Raw genomic sequence first — 25,359 nt, 5'->3', positions numbered from 1 at the left:
CTTAAGTGAATGTGCCTCAAGATTACTTTGTGATTCCACAAACTGTGAGTCAGCCGAGGCTGAGCGTGTGTAACTAATCCTCTTCCCACCACATGTCAGGTGGAGGAAGTTTATGTCCACTCAATGAGCTGACTACCCTGCTCAGGTATTGGACCCTGGTGTTTTTTTTCCCCTCTCTGTTTCTTCTTCGACTCTTGAAAGCTCGATGTCAAAGCTGAGAGGAGCCCGTGTTCCTTTGCCTCCAGAGTGTCAGATGTCTACACACCTGGATTATGAGGTCACTGGAAAAAAAAATAGTGGACTGGTAGATGAGGATCATTTACAGATGCCAGTTAGGGTTAGAAAATATGAAATTGTCCTCTTTTTGATGAATTATTTAATCAGAGTTTTTAAAAAACCTAGTTCTTTTGAAATAAGTACTTTTAAAAGTAGATTTTGATTTCATAAAATAGAAAGATATCTTTTTCCTGTAAACAATAGCTTTTACCCTAAGGGAATTTAAATTGAAATAAAGACTAAAGCATTTTGTTTGAGCATAAAATCAATTCTTGTTCAACAAAACAGGATTAACGGTAAAATGCACAAACTTCTCTTATGTGAGGTAGCAAAGACTCACTCCCCTTAACCATATATGGACCAATCTTAATATTCTTATGTGCATAGTAACCTATCAAAGGCCCATTTGGAGCCATGAGAAACTCTGGAGGGTCATAGAAAATAATGCTCTACAGGGGTGGGCAACTCCAGGCCTCAAGGGCCAGTGTCCCTGCAGGTTTTAGATGTGTCCTTGAACCAACACAGCTGATTTAAATGGCTAAATTAGCTCCTCAACATGTCCTGAAGTTCTCCAGAGGCCTGGAAAGGAACTAATTCAGGTGTGTTGACCCAAAGTGAGATCTAAAACCTGCAGGACACCGGCCCTCGAGGCCTGGAATTGCCCACCCCTGCTCTAGTATGTCCAAACACTTGAAACAAAAAAGTTTACAGAATTAAAACTCAGTAACCTCATTTTGTTTTCATCCTTTTGGTTTTTTTAAGGTGATGTTGCATCAAGAGGGATTTCATCCTAAAAGAAAAATGAGAAAAACTGTGGCCCCAGACAACTTCCCTGTGGAACACCATACACCACTCAGAAAAGCAAACAAATTAAATGTCGTGTTCCATATAATTAGTTTCTCAAGTTCAATAAAGAAAGAGAGGTCTGACCAATTAACTACTGATTACATTAATTGAAACTCTGCTGGAATATGAATGAATTAAATTAAATTTAAATCTTTGAATTAAATTAAAGATTTGGTGTTCAACTTGTTTATTCCCAATTATGCAGAGCACTTTTTTCCTACTTTTCCTTTTAATCACTGCGCACTAAGTGTAAATTTATAGCTATAAAAAGTGCTGCACTGTAATTTTGCAGCACTTTGGTTAGTAATGGATGAAGACACACACCATCCCTCAGCCCCCATGACCCGCCCTAATGCCAAATTTAAACATCAGTAATGTGCACTGGTGTCTGAAATTCCATTGTGAAATGTTAAATTTAAATCTTGATGATATGCATCGTAACTATTGTAATCAGACACCCCAAGCTTCGCCTCCGTTATTAATTGTCCAAAGCATAATGATTTATTGTAGTCCTGCAGTAGGATTATTAATTTTCTGGTTGATTATACCTGTGGGCGGCAACAACGCTGTTCTGCATATAAGCATCTGCTAAATGAAAAAGTATTCTTCACGTGAAAATATGTCCTTGGAGAAACAGCAGCTCATTTTTAGTTTAATCAAACATATGTAAAAGTACTGTTGATTATGGATACAGTGGCATGTATTCAGAGGGGAAATGTATAATGAACATTACTTAATGATTTTTTTCTTTGTTCAGACTTGTTATTGAAACAGAAACGTCATTGTGTACGTGGTTAACTCCAACTGTTGCTCTTTCCAATCAGTTGCACGCCGTGATTTGGCAAAGCCTTTCGGCCCTGCATCCCAAACTGCACCTGCACCGCAACAAAAACACGCAGCCCCAATATATGGCTCTGCTGTGACACTGGCGGTTTGCATTCCAAAGGAACGGCGGACAGTGACAGAAGTGTGTGTACAATACAAACCGCTCGCAGCCAGGCAAGTCTGGGTACGCCCGGACTGCAAACGGCAGGCCAAGTTCAAACTTCACTCAAAGAAATCACTGGGATCTCAACACTTAGAGGAATGCACAGGTGCAGACACTCAGCAGCAGACAATCACAGCCAACACTTGATCAGTTTGACACTTTGCAGGGCCGGGGCCAGTGGCAAGTTCCTGTGGGAGTGTGATTGGGGCCCATGTAACAAAGGAAACAAGTCCACTGATGCCCCCCCAACCCTTCCCTGTATTTGTGCAGCAACCTGGCTGGTTGAATCCATCTCCACTCTTCTGCTCATTTACAGCCACACAGCTGATGGTTGTGTAATAACACTTTTACTCTGATAAGCTTGGCATGAGTATCCACTGGCATATTAATCTGTCCATGTCCAATTAATCAATGCTGGATTACATGTTGATGCTCTTAGCTGCAGGCTTCCACTTACATTTACTGATATCAGGATGTTACTTTTAATAGAACAGAGCACATTGCGTTAATTTCTTTGGCACCAAATAGATGTTTTTGCACTTCATTTTGGTTTAACATGATCAGTCAGGAGAGAATGTATGAAGAGCTCTGTTTGCAGCTTCATTGATCACAAGAGATATTACTGTCGATCAAATAAATTTTCTCATGACTTTCATTAACCAAATTAAATTAAATATGCAATTAACGAGCCTCACTGATAAAATTGGGAGGAAGGCGACATGATGCAGTACTTTAATGATACTGATTAGGATTGCTGCTTAACATCGCAGCAGTCTTATGCTAAATCAGGCTTGTTTGCAATACCACATCTGACACATCAGTGCTGAGAAGGGAAGACAGCACAGTGCTCACCCCGTCCTCTCTGGCCACTAAGAAGGAGAGGCAGATTAATTAACAGACCTTTGCAGCCAATGAAGACAGGTGGCAATAATCCTGACAAGCGACAGATCTGAAGCCTCTCATACAAAACCAATTTCAACTGAGCTCCATTTTTCAAAAGCTCATCAGGGTGAAGAACGAGAGAGTTGAACCCGTGTGGCTGCAGAATTTGTTTCTCTCTGATTGCCTTGTCAGGATATCTTATCCGATGGCAGATGACCAAAACCCCACCCTTCATAGACAAACTCTCCCTCTTTCTGTCTCTCTGACACACAATCTGTTCCACACAATGCATCCTCTGTTTTCCCACTCACATGCGGTGCCTTACACTTCCCCACAAGGACGCACATTCAGCCACAATCAACCAGTCGCCAAGTTACTCATCAGTAGTTTGAGACTAGCAAGGGCATTTGAAATGAATATGAGAAACAGACAGAGTCAGGCAACATCATTTTTTTTTTGGAGACTTATATGACCAATATCACAGACAGGCTTCATCAACCTGAGCCAATACCATAATTAAGCTAAAGCTCGTTCGATGAGTTGTTTGAAAACAATGTCTCTCTCTCATTTTAACACACCAAGTCTGTGAAAGGGTGTTAAATATGCACGATACTGTGCTGCTGAGGTAAAAGAAAGGGAAATACATTAGTGGGTTTGTTGAAAGCTGGGACTAATTAACCCTGCTATTATAATATGGGAAAGAAATGTCAGATCATTGTAACGTGATGCCGTTTGGCTGATCTGTACAAACCGCATGGTTAGATTTATGCATTGTTGCTCACATTCTCATACAGTACGTGTCGGGTTTACACAATACAAGAGAAAAGGCTTAAAGAACCAGACAGTCTGGTTCGAATCTCAGGTAACAAGTACAGGAGGAGGTAAAAAGACCAGGTTGCATTACAGTTCTGGCTCTCACACAGTGATCGTACTACAACCCGTGGCAAAGAATTTGGAGGATGTTCATTCAACTTTTTTTGCTTCATAGGAAATTACACAAAGCTATTTGGGACTTCAAAAGACAAATTCAATTATAATATTTCAATTAATGGTATGATTGGTTTTACAGATTAAGTAGAGGAAAAATTATGGAATCATCAAGAAAGACATCACTATCAGCTTTAACACTCTTTGCTTGAGACCAACTTCTATTGCTGGCATAGCAACGGAGTGAGCGAATGATTGCCATCTCTCCTGGTTTTTCACTTGACATCCAACCCATATCATAAATGAGCGGGTAAATGTGCTTGTTTTTTATAGGCATGTCGCTTTAAGTTTAAGTTTTTTGCCACACTTTGTGTTGGATTTCCTTCTTGAAGGAGTTGTGTAACCCTTCCCATTGTTTCAAGCGACAGCTCTTTCAGTCTGGTGCAAAATCATGTTAAGGTCTCTGAGATTATCATCTATACGTTCAGGTATATAGATTCGATTTTTTTCCCTTCATGTGATCTAGAAAAGATTTCTGAATTACAATAATTTAAATTGATTCAGGAATGTTAGATTAAGCCAGGGTGTTCATCAATAAAACAAAAACAGTTTTCTTTGATCTAATTGTTTCCTACAAGATAAAAGAGCTGAGTGAATATCCTACAAGTGTAGTGATTCTATCATTATTGTCAACTGCCGTACTTTTAATTTAACACTGAAGAGGTGGTGACCTCACGCTAAAGAAAAATCACCAGGACTGTGATAATAATTATCTTTAACATTGTAGGGTTTCATTTACTTGGGAATAAAATGCATTTCGTTTATCTAATTACTAGAAAGAAGTATGTCTGCACAGACTCAGCGGCTAAACTATGCGTGCATCAGTCCTGCTTCCGTGCACCTCCTAAAGGGTAATCTTGAGCCAGTTAAAACCCTGTAGTGTAGAAATAAAAAACCACTTTGTTAGGAAATTTAAGAAAAATCTATCTGCCTGCCTAAGAAGGCTTTGGTGTATATATTTGTTGGTACTGGGATGACTGTGAGTAAACTGTGTTCACAAATACACATATTGTTATTAATATAGAACTGAAACTATTGAAAAAAGCAACCAAAAACTAAACTTGATTAAAAATCAGAAAATAAAATGAATAAAAATTAATGAGTAAAATTCGTACTTTTTCATGTTATTTAAAGAATTACACTCCTTTTTAATTCATTACAAGTGCTGCTTCATAAACCTAAAATATCTGCAACATAAAAGTTAAAAAGAGTCAGCTGCAGTTTAAATTGAAGGCTCTAATTCTCATTGTTTATCTTGGTTATTGTCTTTGATGTAATGAGATTATTTGTCTGGACAGAATGGACCCCAGTTGGTTTACTGCAGTGCAATCACCAGCACATTATAGTAATGTTACTATCCATTGGAAATTAAGTACATAATAATGTGCTGCACTTGCATTAATGTGATTGATTGTGTCTGTTGGGGATATGCATACATAACAGTCTTTGCTTCCCTTTTCGGCTCTTTAGCTAACCCTCCTCAGGAGAACCTCAGTGGTCGATGATAGGATCCACCCCGACTGTCCAAACACTGCTCCCTCGGGGACATTAATTTCCAGCCAGTCCAATGAGTGAGTCAAAAGAGACAGCGTTCACTAAGCATGAAGATTAGGGAGTCGGGATTCAAACTTCTCAATTAAAAGTCTCTTTTTTTCCCAGAGAGAAAGTATAATGGCAAATTAATTTCCCAGAGATTAATGTACAAGGTAAATATTTTAGTATAAGTAGTTATCTTCTAAAAAGTCAGAGGATCTACACCCCCTTTGCTCCCATCCCCCTTCCCTGCTCTCCCAGTGTGTGTTGAAACAGCTCAGATGCATAAGGAGTCTAATGAGAGAAGAGATTCCAAGCAGCCTGATGGCTCTCATCAATCACCTTTCTCCTTTGGATGTGTGATGCCGGCCGGGGGATGGGGCCACGGAGGGGTGGGTGAGTGGGGAGGGAAGGCATCAGGCTTTTAATCTCAATAAGTTAATAGACTTTCGAGTTTGGTCATGCTAAGTAGAACTTCATCCTTCTTGCTTGCAAACAAGCAGCATTTACACGGGAGACGGTCTCAGGAGCTGCTTGGCATTTCCATGTTACAGAGTTAATTTGTGTCACACCTGAAATTAGGAGATCTAACTAGAGTTTGTCGATACACCTATAAAGGCCAGTTAAAGGTTACTAAATACTGACGCAGCTTGGGGAACCCAATCTAGATATCTACTGTGGCAAGAGTAGTGGATCTTAATGTTAATTAGACACAGGCCTTTCCAAGCAAAATAACTGTAACATATCACTCCTGACTGTATAATACCATCCCATCTCTCTGTGTAACATATTTAACAGCCCCGTGTCTGGTAGGTGAAAGCATGTCGTTTGATTTTTGTTGTCTAATGGCTGTCAGCAAACATCTTGTAGTTTTAACCACCTTCTGGCAGTAGTAGCTCGTTGTATCGTTCCAGACGCCAGTAAAAAACTAGTTGCATGTTCGACAGTCAGTTTCCTAATATTTTTGCCCAAAAAATCTCTGATTCCTTAGAAACGCATTAGAAACTTGAAAAAATTTGGTTCCTCACAAACAGTTTAAACAGTATAAAATAAAATAAAAAACATACTTCCGCTTGACTTACTATTGGTCCATTTTGTCACTTTATAATGTATTTAGCATTTTATGGATATTTATTTTATGGATATCATTCCTGTACTTTCAGCATTCAGCTAACCAACACATCATGAGATTTTCTGCAGTATTTAACAACTAGAAGTGCACTTTACATTTTTTAATCTTTATGTGATTTTACTGAAAACATAAAAAAAATTTCAATATTGCTAGAGCAGCTCTAAGACTGTAAGTTTGTTTGTTTTTCTACTTGTAAGTGAAATCAAAGACTTCATTTCGCTTCTTGTCCTCTTTCTGAATGTAAACGCTGCGTAAAAACCTCGATGAAACAGAAAAACATACCAGACCTGAATCAGATTATCTTCTGCCATATTACATCACCTGTAGCGGTTTGTTCATCTCCAACACGTTATATTAAAACTTTGATGTTATTATTGGAGTTCTGTGATGTAATGTCGCCATGACAGTCCTTTAAATGATGGGTCAAACATTCTGACCATGACTTTATGAGGATTCTAACATATTTTTGTATAGCACTGACGTGACAGCTGTGGTTCATTAATTATCTCCTTTGCTGGACATTGTGTATGAGTACTTCTGGAGGGAGAGGGGCTAATGTGGAAAATATGTAGAAAATGTATTTGGGTTGACAGTCGGGCTATTAATAATGATTGTGTTTGGATAAATAGTGCCCTACTTTCACAATCTGTAGAATCTAAATATTCCCAATAGGCTTCTTCCCTCATGTATTGATTGATTAGTATAGTGTTTAAAGGTCATAGTCATAAAACATCAGGAGTAAATAACAGACTGATTTTTTTTAATGTATTGCTTGTTGGGTTTTTAAATTATTGCTTCTCAGTGTAGTGTTTGGATTACCACGTGTTATTTGAATTTGGGATTGGCTGCAGAGCAAATGTAATTTCTGGCAAGACGGCGTTCCTCTCCATAAAGGGGCAGACCTGGGGGTAGATATCCTTTATGTACTGTGTTTGTAATCAGTTCCCTTCACGAAGACGATGCACCGCTGCGTCTCCTTTCTCTCTCCTCCCCAAAATACTCAAAACCTGCTTTCATTCTAAGCAGAGTTACGTGGAGGCGAGACAGATGTGACTGGCTGTCTCCTTATTGTCGCCTTACTCAGCGTCTTCACAGATAATTAATTTGACGGAGAGCTTACAATAAAACACACTAAGACTGGTTTGGCCTTGATGTGACTAAAAGCTGCAGCCCGGTTGATGGATATGACGCTAACAGCTTCATTTCAGTCTGCCTTTTTAGGATTGTGTTCAAATGCTTTCAGTCTCGCAAACATTAAGGACTGACCACCACAACTGGGGTTTTTTTTTAATAGCTTTCCTTATAAGGTTCCCAAAATAAAAGAAGATAGCCTTGGGAGTACAGTCATGTCTCGGTTTATGCAGACATTTATCTCAATGTCTGGAGTTTCTTTGGCAAGAACCATGGCTCGCAGTATTTTCTTTTTTTATTTGTATTAATAAAAACATTTTCACCAACAGATATTTAAGAAAATTCAATTTCAGAAGAAGTCATTTCTGAATTACTAATTGCGACATTGCAAATTAATTAAAATACAGCAACCGGATTGTGACCCTGGAAGTTTTTTCGTCCTTAAATTGGCTGGATTGTTTTAAAAATAACTAAATTCACTGACTTGTTGTTTTTGTCTGCTTCCACTTGTCTTTGCACTAGGATGATGTCGGAGTAAATGTGCAGTCATATTCGTTGTGTTCCCACTAGTGCTGTCAGCGTTAATCTCGTTGAAATGACATTAACGCCACAACACGGCAAATCTCCGTTAACGAGCTACCGCGGATCGCCCCGTGCGTGGGGCTGGACGGCCAACACGTTAACGAGCTAACCGCCTGAGTTGAAAGTCCGTGTTGCTCTGCGACAGCCCCAAAACATCACTGCTCTTGAGAAGATCTGCATGGAGGAATGGGCCAAAATACCAGCTACTGTGTGTGCAAACCTGGTAAAGACCTATAGTAAACGTTTGACCTCTGTTATTGCCAACAAAGGTTATGTTACAAAGTATTGAGTTGTATTTTTGTTACTGACCAAATACTTATTTTCCACCCTGATTTACGAATAAATTCTTTACAAATCCTACCATGTGAATTCATGGATTTTTTTTTCAAATTCTGTCTCTCACAGTTGAAGTGTACCTCTGGTGCAAATTACTGACCTCTGTCATCATTTTAAGTGGGGGAACTTGCACAATCGGTGGCTGACTAAATACTTTTTTGCCCCACTGTATATATATATATATATATATATACACATATATATACATATATATATATATGTGTATATATATATATATATATATATATACGTATATATATATATGTATATACATATAAAAAAAAAACACCCAGCACGCCCCTGCGGGCGGTTTATCCTTCAAGCTCGGGTCCTCTACCAGAGGCCTGGGAGCTTGAGGGTCCTGCGCAGTATCTTAGCTGTTCCCAGGACTGCGCTCTTCTGGACAGAGATCTCCGATGTTATTCCCGGGATCTGCTGGAGCCATTCGCCTAGCTTGGGAGTCACCGCACCTAGTGCTCCGATTACCACGGGGACCACCGTTACCTTCACCCTCCACATCCTCTTGAGCTCTTCTCTGAGCCCTTGGTATTTCTCCAGCTTCTCGTGTTCCTTCTTCCTGATATTGCTGTCATTCGGAACCGCTACATCGATCACTACGGCCGTCTTCTTCTGTTTGTCTACCACACTATGTCCAGTTGGTTAGCCACCACCATTTTGTCCGTCTGTATCTGGAAGTCCCACAGGATCTTAGCTCGGTCATTCTCCACCACCCTTGGGGGCATCTCCCATTTTGACCTCGGGACTTCCAGGTTATACTCGGCACAGATGTTCCTGTACACTATGCCGGCCACTTGGTTATGGCGTTCCATGTATGCCTTGCCTGCTAGCATCTTGCACCCTGCTGTTATGTGCTGGATTGTCTCTGGGGCATCTTTACACAGCCTGCACCTGGGGTCTTGCCTGGTGTGATAGACCCCAGCCTCTATGGATCTTGTACTCAGAGCTTGTTCCTGTGCAGCCATGATTAGTGCCTCTGTGCTATCTTTCAGTCCAGCTTTGTCCAGCCACTGGTAGGATTTCTGGATATCAGCCACCTCCTCTATCTGCCGGTGGTACATACCGTGCAGGGGCCTGTCCTTCCATGATGGTTCCTCGTCTCCCTCCTCTTTCTTGGGTTTCTGCTGCCTGAGGTATTCACTGAGCACGCTGTCAGTTGGGGCCATCTTCGTGATGTATTCTTGGATGTTCGTTGTCTCATCCTGGACTGTGGTGCTGACACTCACCAGTCCCCGCCCCCCTTCCTTCCGCTTAGCGTACAGCCTCAGGGTGCTGGACTTGGGGTGAAACCCTCCATGCATGGTAAGGAGCTTTCTTGTCTTTATGTCAGTGGCTTCTATCTCCTCCTTTGGCCAGCCTATTACCCCAGCAGGGTACCTGATCACGGGCAGGGCGTACGTGTTGATGGCCCGGATCTTGTTCTTACCGTTCAACTGACTCCTCAGGACTTGCCTGACCCTCTGCAGGTACTTGGTGGTTGCAGCTTTCCTAGCGGCCTCTTCATGGTTCCCATTCGCCTGCGGGATCCCCAGGTACTTGTAACTGTCCTCTATGTCTGCAATGTTGCCTTCTGGTAGTTCAATCCCCTCAGTTCTGACTACCTTCCCTCTCTTTGTTACCATCCGACTACACTTCTCCAGCCCGAACGACATTCCAATGTCATTGCTGTATATCCTCGTGGTGTGGATCAGTGAATCGATGTCTCGTTCACTCTTGGCATACAGCTTGATGTCATCCATGTACAGGAGGTGGCTGAAACTGCTCCGTTCCGTAGTCGGTATCCGTAGCCAGTCTTGTTAATGATCTCACTGAGGGGGTTCAGGCCTATGCAGAACAGCAGTGGGGAGAGAGCATCTCCTTGGTAGATCCTGCACTTGATGGTGACTTGTGCTATGGGCTTGGAGTTGGCCTCTAGTGTTGTACGCCACATCCCCATTGAGTTCCTGATGAAGGCTCTTAGGGTCCTGTTGATCTTGTACAATTCTAGGCATTCCAGTATCCAGCTGTGGGGCACTGAGTCATAGGCCTTCTTGTAATCAATCCAGGCAGTGCACAGGTTGGTCAGTCTGGTCTTGCAGTCTCGGCTGACTGTTCTGTCTACCAGTAGCTGGTGTTTTGCACCTCTGGTATTCTTGCCAATTCCTTTCTGTGTCCCGCTCATGTATTGACCCATGTGCCTGTTCATCTTAGCCGATATGATGCCTGACAGGAGCTTCCAAGTAATACTGAGGCAGGTTATTGGTCGGTAGTTGGAGGGGACTGGTCCCTTCTTGGGGTCCTTGGGGATCAGGACCGTCCGACCTTCGGTTAGCCATTCCGGGTGTCCCTCGTTAACTAGCAGCTGGTTCATTTGTGCTGCCAGACGCTCGTGGAGTGCAGTCAGCTTCTTTAGCCAGTAGGCGTGAACCATGTCGGGCCCTGGTGCTGTCCAACTCTTCATACTGGAGACCCTTTCATGGATATCTGCCACTGTGATGGTTACTGGACCCTGTTCAGGGAGGTCGCTATGGTCTGCCCTCAGATCCACTAGTGGATATATATATATAAAAAAAAAAAAAACAAACACCCAGCACGCCCCTGCGGGCGGTTTATCCTTCAAGGCCTGGGAGCTTGAGGGTCCTGCGCAGTATCTTAGCTGTTCCCAGGACTGCGCTCTTCTGGACAGAGATCTCCGATGTTATTCCCGGGATCTGCTGGAGCCACTCGCCTACATATATATATAATATATTATATATATACATATATATATATATATATATGTATATATCTCATTGTAATGTCACATTATTATATATATATATATGTGTGTATATATATATAATATATATATATATATATATATATATATATATATATATATATACAATAAGATATATACATGGACAAAAAAGGTTTGCAGTCTAAACCCCCCAAAAGGTTATTGGTTTTCATTTGGCTGTGACACTGCTCGACCTTGACAAGGAAAAAAAACCACCACAAAAGAACCACGAGAGAACACGAGTGGAAACCATAACCCAGTAATTTAATCAGATCAACCGAAATCAAAGGAGGCAAAAGTTCAGGATTTGAATGCAATGAAATGTATCAGCTTCTTAGAACCTACTGACATTGCTCACTTGTGGAGGAGCAAGCCTCGACAGAAAGGGCTGAGTAATGAAGATGGATGCATTCTGTTATCAGCCAGCCACTTACTGGGGCCTGATGTAACCTTAAACATTGAGGATAGCTCAGTTGCACAAAGAATCTAATTAATGAATAGCAGCCATGAAAGAGGACAAGGCAAGTGTGCATTTGCAGATGAATTCCAGACACTAATCAAACGCTGTTTAAGTGGTTTGGTTTGTCTCCAGAGCGAGGCGATATTTGGACAGGACTTAAGGCACTGTTTGCATGCACACTTAATGACTGCATGCATTTTTTAGTGCTTATATGTGTCTGTTATGTGTGTGTGTGTGTTTTATCCTGCTTTCAGGTGTTATGTACAACCATGCCAAGCCTGAAGTAATGAAGCACTGAATGTGTAGAGCAGGTGTGAGGTTAAAGCATTAGTTTGAGTTTCTTCCAATATTAGGAGGTTTTGTTTAGTCTCTATTACAGGGTCAAAGTGCAGTTACTGTACTAGGATTTGGATATGAAGAAACTTTGTTCTGCTGCTCAGTGTATGCTAACTGCTTTAAGATGGGGACACATTTACAAGCTAGAGTGCCTCTAATTTCTACGAGGTGGACAGCTATTAATCTCTATAAACTGAGATCTTTGTATGGATATACCAGATCTGTGGCGATCGGGTCAACATTTTTGTACTTCCATTTGTAGTCCAAGTTGTATTGACCAATCACAGCTGAGTAAGCATTGGCTGCATTTAGGTATTTCCATGTGGGCTGCAGAAGTGGCGCACAGTGCTATCTTGAGACCATTCCCTATCGTCTAATGATGATTTATCCTTCATTCTTTCCCTGTGGGATGGTATTGCTCTCTCACTTATTCTCTGTTGTGGTCAAATGACACATAAATCAGTCGCTAGATGTCAACAATGTTATGCGCAGTTTTTCTTAAATTTGTTTTTACACAAGTTACTGCAAACTTTTCACAATACAAGTGTTTTCTCTGAGAGCTTTTAATGTGAATTTGCACAGGAAAGGTTGGGTTGTTATAATCCATGAAGTTTAACAAAATGGGAGGAGATTGAAATGCCAAAAATCTGCCAGTTTTTCCATGTTAAACAGAAGAAATAATGAAAGGATATCTATCTTCAGACAATTAAAGGTCCGTCACTTAGTTTTGTTGGGATTTCACTGTTTCTGTTTGTGTTTTAATATTAATGCGTTAACATACAGAGCACAGACCACAGCTGGTAGTTTTAACATGAAGTATGTTCTCCAGTGAATCAGTCAGCACACTCCAGGCACTTAAGTTAGGTTTGGACAAGCAGTAACAGGCCATTATTTTAGTCAGCTAGAGAAATTAAAAACAAACTAATCCAAATCTGTGGAGTGCCTGAACCTGTTTTTTATGCCATTTTTTATGCTAATAATATTCTTTTTAATATCATGTCCTTTCACAGCGCTCCTGCTGTTATAACACCTTATTAAGACATGTTGCAATGTTTGTTTTGCCTTTATTGGCTCTTGAAATTAACCAGTAGATGAAATTAGCTTGAATGATGATTGATGTCTAAAGTATGCTAAATGTGGGTATTTTATTTCCTCTTTTGGAGAATAAAGAAAGTACAGTGTTGTTTAGGTGCACTCCAGAGTTTATGGACTCAAGTCAAAAATTTCATGTAAACTCAGAGAAAGTAATTTCCCCACGGGGATCAATAAAGTATACATTATTAAATTACAAAAATTTAAATTACAAACAATAAGATAAGAATGCAGATCATGTTATTGTGTTTCAAAATTGTGAGTCTCTATTTATGTAATCTTGCAAACTTCAGAGAGACAGCTTGAATTTGACTTTGGAGGATTTCACACTGAGCCAGAGCGCTCTGCACTTACCTGTCTGCGCTAACGTGGCGATAGTCATCGGCTCAGCTCACTTAACTCTTCGTGTCACAGATTTGCTGAGCTCATATTCAGGTAAACAAAACAACCTGAGTTACTGACTACAAAATATAATTTACCAAACCACTTAGAAGGACATAACGCATGCATAATATGCACACCCTTCGCTTTCCAGGCGGCCAGTCTGGACATTATTAATAAACAGAGTGACGCTGACAGACAGGTTGACGGCTGGTCTTTGCTTTTACTTCATGTTCTCCTGTCTTTCTTGCATAATACTCTCAGCTTGACAGGACTCATTTTAATTCTTTCGTTTTATCTCTCACCAGTAGCATGAATATGTTGATGTCACACACACACACACACACACAAGCTCACATTCAGTCGAAATGAGCACAGGGTAATTGTACTTTTAAGTGGTGCTTTTCATCCACACTGTAGTTGAAGTTATTCCGAAATAATCAGGGTGCTAAATTAAAAAATGAAAGTGTCGCATGAACGTTATTGTAGCATTAAATATGAAGTTTACGCAACTTGAGCTTTTTTTTTACTGCTTTGAGCATTTAAAGTGGGTTCATCCAAACGTGATCATGGAGGTCAGAATCAAAAACATTGCGTTTCTACATGTAGAATGAACGTTGTCACGAGGCTTCCTTCTTTGTGTCGTCCAGTACCAGCTGCAGAGGAGTTCCCCGTGGCGGTCGGTGAGCTTCCAGTGGCAGACGTGGCTCGTGCTGATCACGGCGACCGTTTTGATGAGTCTGGTGCCCTACGCTGTTTACTGCATGATGACGGCCTTCACCAGCCCTCCTCCTCCCAGCACCTTTAAAGTGGCAGCAATTTTCTTCGGTATACTGACAGAGACCCTGCTCATCAAGTGAGTGTGTTCTGTTTTACTCTGCATTTATTAACTAACTCATATGTGTACTGTTTTTTCCCCACCATGGAGTGCCCTTGGGCTGAACTCAGTCTAACACGGTCAGAATGATTGATGATTAAAACGGTGATAACATTCTTTCGGCACTCTTTCCACATTCTGTTCTGCTAAATACATAAAACAATATTATCAAGTAACATTTCATTTTTATGTGAGTTTAAAAACAAGAAGCAGCGAGTGCCTGTGTCATCCAAATAATCATCTCTGAAAACATGTTGTTGTCTGACCCACAGCACCCTCCCACCTCTCTTGTTTTCACTTAGTCTCCTTTTCCATCTCTATATTGCTAATTGGAACGATGCCTGCGGTACTGTAAACCATTAGTAAATGAACAGTCTGTTTTTATTAACATCTTACTTGTAAATAATGCATTAGATTTCTGGCATAAACAATATCTACTCTCTGATTAGAAAGCAGCATATGGCAGGTCCTGTAATCAGATTACAGATACAGGTTATGTAACCTGTAATTGCCTAAATTAGTGATAAATATATAATGGGTTACGTAGAATTATATTTCCTAATAATATTTTTGAAAATCAAGCTATGTTTTTAATGTGGCTTTGCCGACTTTGCTTAATTAAACTGGATGCTGGGATTCAGACAAGCTCCCCTGCTTAATAACTTTCTAAAATATGATGGTGGCAGTGGAAGTGACCCTCCAATCACCCTAAACAGCTTTCTGTGCCAGTAGCAAAATTAAAACTTTGTGTTCTACATGTGTCCTTCCTCTAGTATTTGTTTTAACTTGGAGAAAAAAAGGCAGGCTGTTTGTAATTAACTCAACAAGGCTTCTAATGTTTTTTTTCCCCTTCCTCTCCCTCCATTAACCGCCCTTGCAAGGAATGTGGCTACTCAACTGGTAATTAATAAATATAGTGGTGGTAATGTGCTTCTGCATCATTATGTTGTTGAAGCCCTTATCCACACTAGTAATGAGCTGTAATTTTATGACAGGAAGTTGGTTTGTTTACAGCATGTTTGGCAGCGTCAGATGGGCTGCGTTCTCAGCAGATCTCAGCTGCAGGTATTTGCTTGATAATTAAGTCAAAAGAGGTTCAAATATGTTTTAGTTCAAATTCTCACACTCTTACAGGAATCATTCATGCTGACATGTGGTTTTCAGTGAGTAGCACATTGGAGCATCTCCTTTGTGCTATTCATGTTTCCATGTGTCTACATAACAAGTTAAACAGATGATCTGTTTAGGTCCATAATGTGTCCATAAGTATTTGGACAGTGATGCATTGTCTTTTTTTGTAATTCTCGCCCCTGTACAGAGCTACAGTGTAGGGGTGGGCGATATAAACGATATACGATAGAAACGATATAAATTTGGCCAACGATAGAGATTTTGACTATACCGCTCTATCGCGATAGCGCATGTTGATGATGTCATCAAGCTGCGCCTGTTTTGGCCAAAAGCGTCACAGCGGCTACAACCATTATCATCTGCAAATTATGCTGACAGTCATAGCAAAGAGATGAAGCACTTTTGAAATATGGGGAAAGCCAAAAACTCTGCTTCACTTCCATAACATTGATTCATTAATGTTGAATTCTCTCGTAGCTGTTCTATTCCCATGTTGTTGCAGTACATTAATAACTACCTTGTATTGTGGATGAATAATCTCAGTTGTTCTCCTGACTGAAGTTTGGCCCGAATCCCTCACGTTAACTTTTATCGAGTGGAAAATAAGTTGGCGTTCATCCTCCAGCTTTACTGTGCTAATGTTATGCTAACATAGCTGTGTTGCTAGCAATCATGTAGCACAACATTATATACCAGGTAGTCCAACTTCAGTAACCCTGCAAATGCCACTGCTGTTTAGTTTTCTGTCTTTGTTTATGTTGGAAGTGATAGCAGAGCTGTACGTTTGAATTCGTTTCAAAAATCTCTCAGTCAGAACATCGTGTGTCATGTTTAGGTGGAAACTAGCGAGCTAACTTCCTGTTAACTTCTAACTCCGTTAAATTTAATAACTTCTGTTTTCAAGGATGCCTGGTTGTTAAACTTAATTGTTACACCTGGTAAAGCAACAACGCTGATGATTTTATTAAAGATGAAAGAATTTAGACTGTTTTTAACTCTCAGTGTTCGTTTGACTTTGGGACCTGAAGCGGATGGAGTTTTGGACCCAGATTACTCCGCAAAGCTCCTCACTACGGCAGCCGTAATGCTCTGACAATCCATCAAAACATTTTTTAACAGATTTCTGCACGCCAAAATCGGTTCGAGGTCAGTAAGCACAACCAGAATTCATACATAAGGCACACTCGATTTTTGAGAAAATTAAAGGATTTTAAGTGTGCCTTATAGTGTGGAAAATCGTTATACAGAAGAAAAGAATATATTGCGATATATATCGTTACCGCACATGCTTCAAATTATATCACGATATGGATTTCAGGCCATATCGCCCAGCCCTACTACAGTGGATGTTAAATTAAAAATCAATCAAAAATAAGACTGAAGTTCAGACTTTCAACTTTAACTCAAGTGGTTTAACAATCATAGTCATTTTTACACACAGCCAAACCATTTTCCAAGGTTTAAAACAAATTAAACTGTTGATGGACAAGCAGTTTGATATCCAAGTGAGTCTGCTTGCCTTGTATTTTCATGACAAAGTATGCAGATAAACAATCTGTATTTGATTTTAAGTGTTGAAATTGAGGCCTAAAGAAATATCAGTGCTAGTGAGGAAGGCATTTGAACTATCATAGATTTAGTAAAAACGTCATGAGTGTCCAAATCGACAATCTGGTTCCTTCTTAAAAAGAGGACTGTGCTGACCGGCTCAGTAACACCAACAGGTGTGAAAAAACTCAGTTCGATTAAAGTTGAACTACTAGTTATATTTTTCTGCTTTGATTGAAAGCCTTCAACCAAGAATGTGCAAACAACTTGTTACACCCAGGAAAAAGAATGTCAGATTAGACAAAAAACATCTAAAAGTGCCTGCACAGTTCTGGAAAACAGCCTTTGGACAGAAGCCAAGATGAAACTGGCACTGAAAGATGTACCAGAATGATGGGAAGAGAAAAACATGGAGAAGAAAAGGAAAAGTTTTGGACCTGAAGCATACTACATCATCTGTAAAACATGGTGTAATTTAATGGCATGGGCATGTATGGCTGCAAGTGGAACTGGGTCAGTAATGTTTTTATTGATGATGTCACTGCTAATAAAAGGAGCAGGATGAATTGTGAGGGGTACAGGGCAGCACTCTGCTCACGTTCACCCCAGTGCTGTAAAACTGGTGGGACGGCACTCATAGTGCAAATAGATAATAATCCAAAGCAAACCTCAAAAACAACCCAAGAGCTTCTCAAAGCAAAGAATTTAAAAATTCTTCAATGGACAAGTCAGTCATAGGATCTCAACCCAATGGATCAACTTTTCAGTTATCGAGTTTTCAGTTGAGCCTCTGAAAATGGGGCACTGTGTATAAAAAAGAAAGCTAATAAAATACTTTTTAAAAACCCTTTGAATGAATTAAAAGTGAAAGTTAAAATCCACCGTGGTGGTGTACAGAGGTAAAACTGCAAAAGTTGTTATTGTCTAAATAGTTAATGACCTAACTGTACATTATTACTGGTACAGTAAGAAGGTTAATGGGAGCCCTCATTAGGATTGGTGGTCTACACAGACCTTGTGTCTCATTGTGCTTGTGCTGCCTGGGATGTGCCAGTGTCCTGCTGCCCCTTGTCAGTGTGCATCTCAGTCACACTTCAGCCCCAAGGGTGGGAGCTCTAGTAAGGAACGACCCCAACTCACCCCCACCCACGACTCTGCCCGTTAGTCTGACAGACAGGGATAAGATGAAGATAAACAAGCAAACAGCTCAGAATGACCTTTTATTGTCTGCATCATGTTGGATCCTTGTTGTGAACTCATTTGCTTAATTTAAACAAAAAACTAATGGGGGAAAATAAGTGCAGGACACAGGTTCATCTTCTATGGAGTTACGTGCTAATTAGGGGGTGTATTTGACCATAAAACCTCGTCTTGCAAGAAAATCCACCAGTCAGTCCCTGGTAGATTTTGACACCAATGAGAGACTCAAGGGACAGTGGACTTGCACATCTTGAGGGTCCTACTCAGTAGCTACAGGGTGAACAACAAAAGGCAGAAGCCATTTGTTGCCTGCTACCAAAAGTGACAGACCCCGGGCGATCCAGAGACAAAGGCAGCTGCGGACGGACTCGCCAGATGTTGATCGACAAAAAGTTTTACTGCCCATAGAATGGATTTACTGTCCGAAGACTCTGTGAGCAACAGTGAACAAGAGGCACGCTTCATGTATAACATAACAAAACTTAATTCCAAAGAATAATCTTTTTATCCCAGTTATTTAGTTTTTAGAATCAATTCAATTCAATTGTATTTATATAGCACCAAATCACAACAAAAGTTGCCTCAAGGCGCTTTATATTGTAGAGTAGATCGCACAATAATAGATACAGAGAAAAACCCAACAATCATATGACCCCCTATCAGCAAGCACTTTGGCGACAGTGGGAAGGAAAAACTTCCTTTTAGCAGGAAGAAACCTCCGGCAGAACCAGGCTCAGGGAGGGGCGGGGCCATCTGCTGCGACCGGTTGGGGTGAGAGAAGGAAAACAGGATAATCACTGGGAAGCAAAATGGAACTGAGATTAAAATCTGATTAATCACCCAGATCTGTGTCGTTGTTGTGTGTCAGCTACAGCATCTTTTGTTATGTAAGATTTATTTAGACGAAACCACGCAGCAGGTCCAGCTCCACATGTAAGCTCAACTTGACAATAATAATTTTTATTTCACAGTTGAGTTCAAGAACGCACTTTTGTTCATCTCATAAAAACTCGAACAATCCTTCTTTTAGCGATGCTCTGGCCTCCTTCCGGCGTTTTGACCCTCCAAAATAATCTTCTTGCCTCCTCCTCGTGCTGCAGGTCTGTTATTGGACACATTCACGAAGTCACATGATATTTGTCAGACTTGAACTGCCTTTCAGAAGGCTGTCACACAGTATGCGCTCTCTCCTTCCTTTACTGTCATGGTGAGAGTTTGCGGCGCTGCGACAGTGCCCTGACCATGCAGCTCTGCGCTGTGAATTTTTATATGCCATTGCCTGGAGGTTAGAAACTCTCATTATGCCGTGTTAGATTTATTAAAATAGATTATGGAAATGTTAATTAAGTCATTAATTACATTATTTAAGCAGCATTGACAGATAAGGGAGTGTGTATGTGTGTGTGTGAGGGGGGGTGTCGAGCTCCCTGGGTGGTTTAAAAGGATGTGATTGGTGACAAGGGACACTGTGGAGATGGCGTCTAACCGCTAGCACTGACATGATACAAAGTGGCCTACACTGCTCTCTCACCTCACGCTACTGTCTACAGCAGTTTGCAGAGCTGCTTGAGGACGAATAGCTCATCGCCCTTTTACAGATTTAGAAGTGCACACAAGGCTACAAATGTGCTGCTTTTAAGTGGCCACTGCACGTAAGTTGAGCAGATTTGGAGACGAGTGCTCTGAGCGTACATTCTGCTTTACATTCTCGTTTTTTTGCGAACGTTTGGACAAAGCATTCGCGCTGACATTTGAGCAAAAGGCCTCAAACCAAATTTGCAAGCCGTTCCAAAGGAAAACACAACAGCACAATTGTAAGATGAATTACCCACGAGTTGATACCATGGACTCTCTTATCTGTTGACAGTTTAGTTACCACAAAGCACAAGAAATGTGTTTTCCAATTCTCTGAGAATTGAGCTTTTCTTTGTCCCATCAAACCTATATTAAGGGAGGGAAAATTGCTCTGATCACTCTTGATAAGAACAAATGATAGATGTTGTAAACAAGCCGAAGGCTTCAATTCTGATCTGAGGCATTGATTTGCCTCAGCAGCCAATTACTGTGGTGAACCGAGGTTATGCATTCAGTGTACTGGGAAAAGGATTTTTTTGTCCACCTATTATTATTTTGTAAAATGCTAAATTAAAACTGTTTTTTTTTTAATGGTGAAAAAATCCAGGTGGAAATAAGCAGTCTTCGCGTGGTTTTCGATCAGGTTGAAGGCAGCGCTGAAAGGTGAATGTCTTCATATTAAGTGGCTGCTGATTGTAGGAAATGATACAGTGTGTTGCCGCCTGGCCACGTCAGAGTCAAGCTATCATGATTAGCTTCTACATCAGTCACATGAACCCAATGATCAGTAACTGATTACTGAGATAGTTGGTATGCACTGTGTCTACAAGAACACACTCATGGAAGGTCTCCCAAGACTGAAACGTGCTTTTTTCCAGTGTCACAGTAGAATTTTACATTTTCAGCATTTTTTCTCTTTCTTTCTTTCTGTATGTTGTATGTATGAATGTATGTATTTGTTGTCCTGCCACATCCACTCCAAGACAGACATGGGACACTCTGTTTTTCACTTGTCAAACATTCTCTGAGTCGCTGATGCTTTGTATGCTTAATGTATAGGTGGGAGGTAAGGTGGAAAGAGCTAGTCTGGCTCCCATCACCAACTCCTCAAAGGTTTACCCATTAACATTTTATATTCAGATTAATTAAAAATTAAAGAAAAGACCACTGATGGCTTCTTTGGCATTGATTCTCCGTTGAGTTTCTGGAATTCAATTCGAGTTATAAATGCCACTCTACCAAAGCATATTTCTTAATTTGGTGTTTTGATGGTGAACACGGTCCAATGCACTGGCCTGTTATCTCTGGGTTGAGAGTGGGTTAATCTAAAAGCTTTATCATTTTTTTATACTCATCAAGCCACTCGGTGACCCATTGTGTCCACAGACATTATAGAAGATGAACATAGCCACTGAGATATTAGTGAAGACCTCTTATGAGTGTATTTTTCATTAGTATCTTGGTGGGTTGGATTTAATTGTTGTTCAAAGGAATTCTTCAAAAATCTGCAGTGCAGGAGTATTGACTAAAGAGTTGCCATTGAGTTATTACTTAGTTAGCATGCCTCCTTTTTAGCTTTAATAATGAGGATAATTTATATTTACTGAAGTCAGAGAACGGGGGCGCCGAGGGCTGAAATCCCAGAGACTTTTATGCAACCGGAAGTCTTTTTTAGCGAAGGACCCGGTCCCCACTGGTCATTAAAAAGAATGAAAGTTTAAGCACTTCCTCACCGGATTCACCTTTAAGACCCGCAAGCTCTGTCCATCTTTTATATCCTAGTTTTGTGCTGTGGGCGGAGGGGATCGTCAACCTGGAAGCGATCTCTCCCTTCAGGAAAGAGAGTAGTATTTATTGTGCTGACCTTTATTTTAACAAAATTCAACTTGTGTCTCATTTTGTTCATAAGCAAACTCAAACCATGTAAGCAAAATCCGCCCGCAGGACAACACAGGCACCAGATGCTCGCACAACAATACAACAATGCTCTCGTAACAATTGTTTGTGCATAGCAACTAAGAGGTGAGCGCATTGGTTGGTGAGATCTTTTCAGATACATTTTGAGCTACTGTGCACAAAGAAGAACATAGTTTTTTTTTTTTTTTAAAACATCCTCACAGTTCAGTTGGTCTCAGTTCAGCAGCAACAGTTTTTTGTAATATAAGGGCAAAAAGGTTTTGGCTGTATATTAGGTGACATGTGCTTTTTGCATGCAAGAGTCCAACAAACAAAGTGCTTCCAAGTTTTTATCCCTGTTTAATAAAGAGGGTGAATGTTAAGGAGTTAATGGCCCTGATGTACTCTAAAACACACAGACTTGGTTCTGTTAATACTTATTTCCATCTTCATGTGCCTGTTTACAAGACGTTCACAACAGTAAATATTGAGCAGCATCCGGACACTCCTTGTGGACTTTCACAGAAACCGTATTTAATCGTTTACACTCTTGCAGCTTTGTTGACCTCTCTGTGGAGTCCTGTTCTTTGGAATCTTAACTGCCCACACTGACCTCTTTCATACCTTTTCTCTGCAGTGCAGGAGTATTAAACATCCTGGCTTAGACGATCTGAGCAGTTTCTTCCAACATGTTTTTGACCAAGCAAAGACGTCTTGTATAGATGTTTTTGCAGGAGATGGTGCTGGATAGAAAAATGTGTAATTTCACTCCAGTGTAGCAGGTTCTGATTTACACAAATTAGCCAAATGATTACAAGAACTCGCAGAGGAAGTGAGTAATGATGATTGGCTCATGGCATGTTCAAAGGGTACGTGAACAGTTGGTTTGTGTAATCAGTATGTTGGATTTGGGAGACACAACCAGGTGTTAATCCCTGTAATCCAGACATAACGACTGATGACTAAGATTGATTGTTTCTAAAGTGGGAAAATTTGTGGGTCAACCGCAGGGTGAGGAGGGACAAACAGCCACAAGCTGTTGAGAAATATAATGAAAAAAGTATGATCTGCGGCCCCTCAAGCTCTTAAGGAATCTGCTGCTAACGATGAGTCGTGTAGGGATCGTGCCTCAGCTTGGTTTCAGATGCTTAGCGGCAAGCAGAGGACCACAGCATATTTGGGTTAGTGGTCGTAAAAGTTTGGCTCATCGGTGTTTACAGATGCATCAAAAGAATTTTAATGTCAGCATGAGACGGTGAAGCTCGTGAATATTTTAAGACTGGGCTGTATGGGAGGCCCTCTGAATTCAGCTGCAGGCTTCCACGCTCTCTAACGACTAAGTTAATGGGAGGAGAGGGACTTAGTAATGAGATTAGGATTATGTTATTACACTAACAAAGTTATTTGGGATTTGCCAAAGTGCGAATGTAGCTAATTGGACTTTTTCGGCAAAATTATGTGGGATGAAGCAGTCAAACCTTGAGTCTTTTCCTAATCTTTGTGCTTTGGCTGGATTTTCTCAGGTGTCTATGGAGTTACTTCAGCTCTCGGTACCGGCAGGCGGCGCAGAACTCCTTCGTAGTCCAGCCCAGAGGCTCGACGGAAGACAGAAGCAACCCCAGCCTCTGGGATCGGCCTGAGGCCGCCTCGGCATCATCAGCGGCCTCACCCACTCACATGGAGGAGAGGAAAGTGGATGTGTTGAAGAGTGGATGCCTCAGCCTTTTCTGAACCAACAACAGAAGGAGTTTACAGATTACAGGGTGAGAGTAAATCCTTGGGGAATTAGATGTGTCTGAGAGCCATTGAAGCTATCGCATCAGTATATCAGTGTGGCATTTATAAGAAGTTACACTTGAAAACCTATTTTTGAGGTGTCAAATATTCTTGTTTTCCTTACACTCTCACTCGTTTCAGTGGATATATTCACACATGTTGCAAATTGATAACAAGGAAGAGAATGCACGCAGGCAGCATGAGTGTATTCAGGCTTAGAGAGGGGAAAAAAAGCCTGAAATTACTCCCTTTCCTTAATGATGCCCACACAGAGACAATGGGGCGCCGCTCTGATTAGTGTCACCTGTCCTTGTGCATCTCATCAGCTCCATTATGGCTCCATCTCCCATGCTTCTTCTGCTAATTGAATAGCCTGTGAAGTGGTGACGAGGACGGGGGCGAGAGCAACGTCTGTCCCGCTGCTGCTTCAGAAATGAGACTAAAGCTTCCCAGAGAGACACTAGTTCTTTAAACATAAACCATTATTATACAGACAGAAAACGTGCTAACAAGTCGCTCTCATGTTATATTACCATCACACTGTCTGCACATTATTTTCACCTATAACTGCTTGGAATTAACATTTTGGGCCATTTGCAGCAAAAGAGATGGATGAGAGGAATGATAATCAAACACACATCTGTTTATTAAATATAAAATTATTGCTGGTTAGGTTAGCTTAGCACAAAGTCTGGGAACATAGAGCCTGGCTTTGATGAAATCTGCATACCAGGTGAGCTCTGAAGCTCACCCCCGACCCCCGATATGTTGTGTCTTTGGTCTCTTCCAAAACTGACGTTGTGGGCAGTTGAAAATGGTGTAAGACAGACATTAATCTATCAAGTGCATCTTTTTAGCCTGCTGTTCCTGATGACTGTCACCAATCAGCTTTGCAACTGCTAGATGAATCATGTAAAATATTAAATAGTACCGATTCCCATCTGCCACGGTTGCAGCCAGCGGGTCCTGGTGAATAAACTGCTTTTCTGGAGGAGAGACCTAACATGTTGATTGCACAATTACCTTGCTTGGTGTAAGTTTGCATTACTTTCAAATAAAGTTTCCCATAGCAGCTTCCCACAAAACCTTTGAATAGTTCACTTTGAATAGTTTACATCAGAACAACCCACTCAGACATCAGCAGGTGCTTCTTCTTTATTCAAAGCAGCTGTCAGTCACAGCGATCTGTAATGAGGACAAATAATCTTATTATAGCATCAAATAACTTATAATCAGCATACTGATAACAAAAAATATTAACATCAGTGTTATGGCAAGTTCCTGCAATAGGAAACTATTTTGTTTTTGTTTTTTTTTTTGGGGGGGGGGGGTGGTAATTAAAGGTTATATAAAGGTTATTCCTGGAAGTAAATATAGTGCAATTTTGGGAGATTGTCCGGGATTCATTTACATGTTTTTAACGGGGGGAGAAACTGAAGCTCCAAGGAGGGTATTAGACCTGCACTCAGAAGGACTCTTAACCTCCAAGCTGTCACCCGAGTGATGACACGTTGATGACATCATCCAGGTTTTGAGTGGAGTTCTCCTTCAGTATTCGCTCAAATGTGCTGTAAATTGGTGTTCCTGTATAAATGTGTTTCATAGGAAACTGTCTTGT

At 40.8% G+C, this 25,359-nt stretch overlaps 1 protein-coding gene across 2 annotated transcripts in view; it reads left to right on the top strand.

Annotated features, from left to right (window-relative positions):
* LOC102776192 (uncharacterized) overlaps positions 1-25,053 on the top strand; it is a 92,000-nt gene extending 66,947 nt beyond the window's left edge. For both annotated transcript variants that reach the window (XM_035907545.2, XM_006790464.3), the window contains exons 4-5: positions 14,389-14,594; positions 23,489-25,053. In XM_035907545.2, the coding sequence (XP_035763438.2) occupies positions 14,389-14,594; positions 23,489-23,696 (414 nt within the window). In that variant the 3' untranslated portion in view covers positions 23,697-25,053. The remainder of the gene's footprint in view (positions 1-14,388; positions 14,595-23,488) is intronic.
* Positions 25,054-25,359: the final 306 nt, after the last annotated feature.

The sequence above is a fragment of the Neolamprologus brichardi genome, chromosome 23 (genome assembly GCF_056152115.1).
Source record: "Neolamprologus brichardi isolate AB-2024 chromosome 23, ASM5615211v1, whole genome shotgun sequence".
Lineage (NCBI taxonomy): Eukaryota > Metazoa > Chordata > Actinopteri > Cichliformes > Cichlidae > Neolamprologus > Neolamprologus brichardi.
Note: the sequence above shows the minus strand (reverse complement) of the source record. Positions and strands in the feature narration are given on the sequence as shown.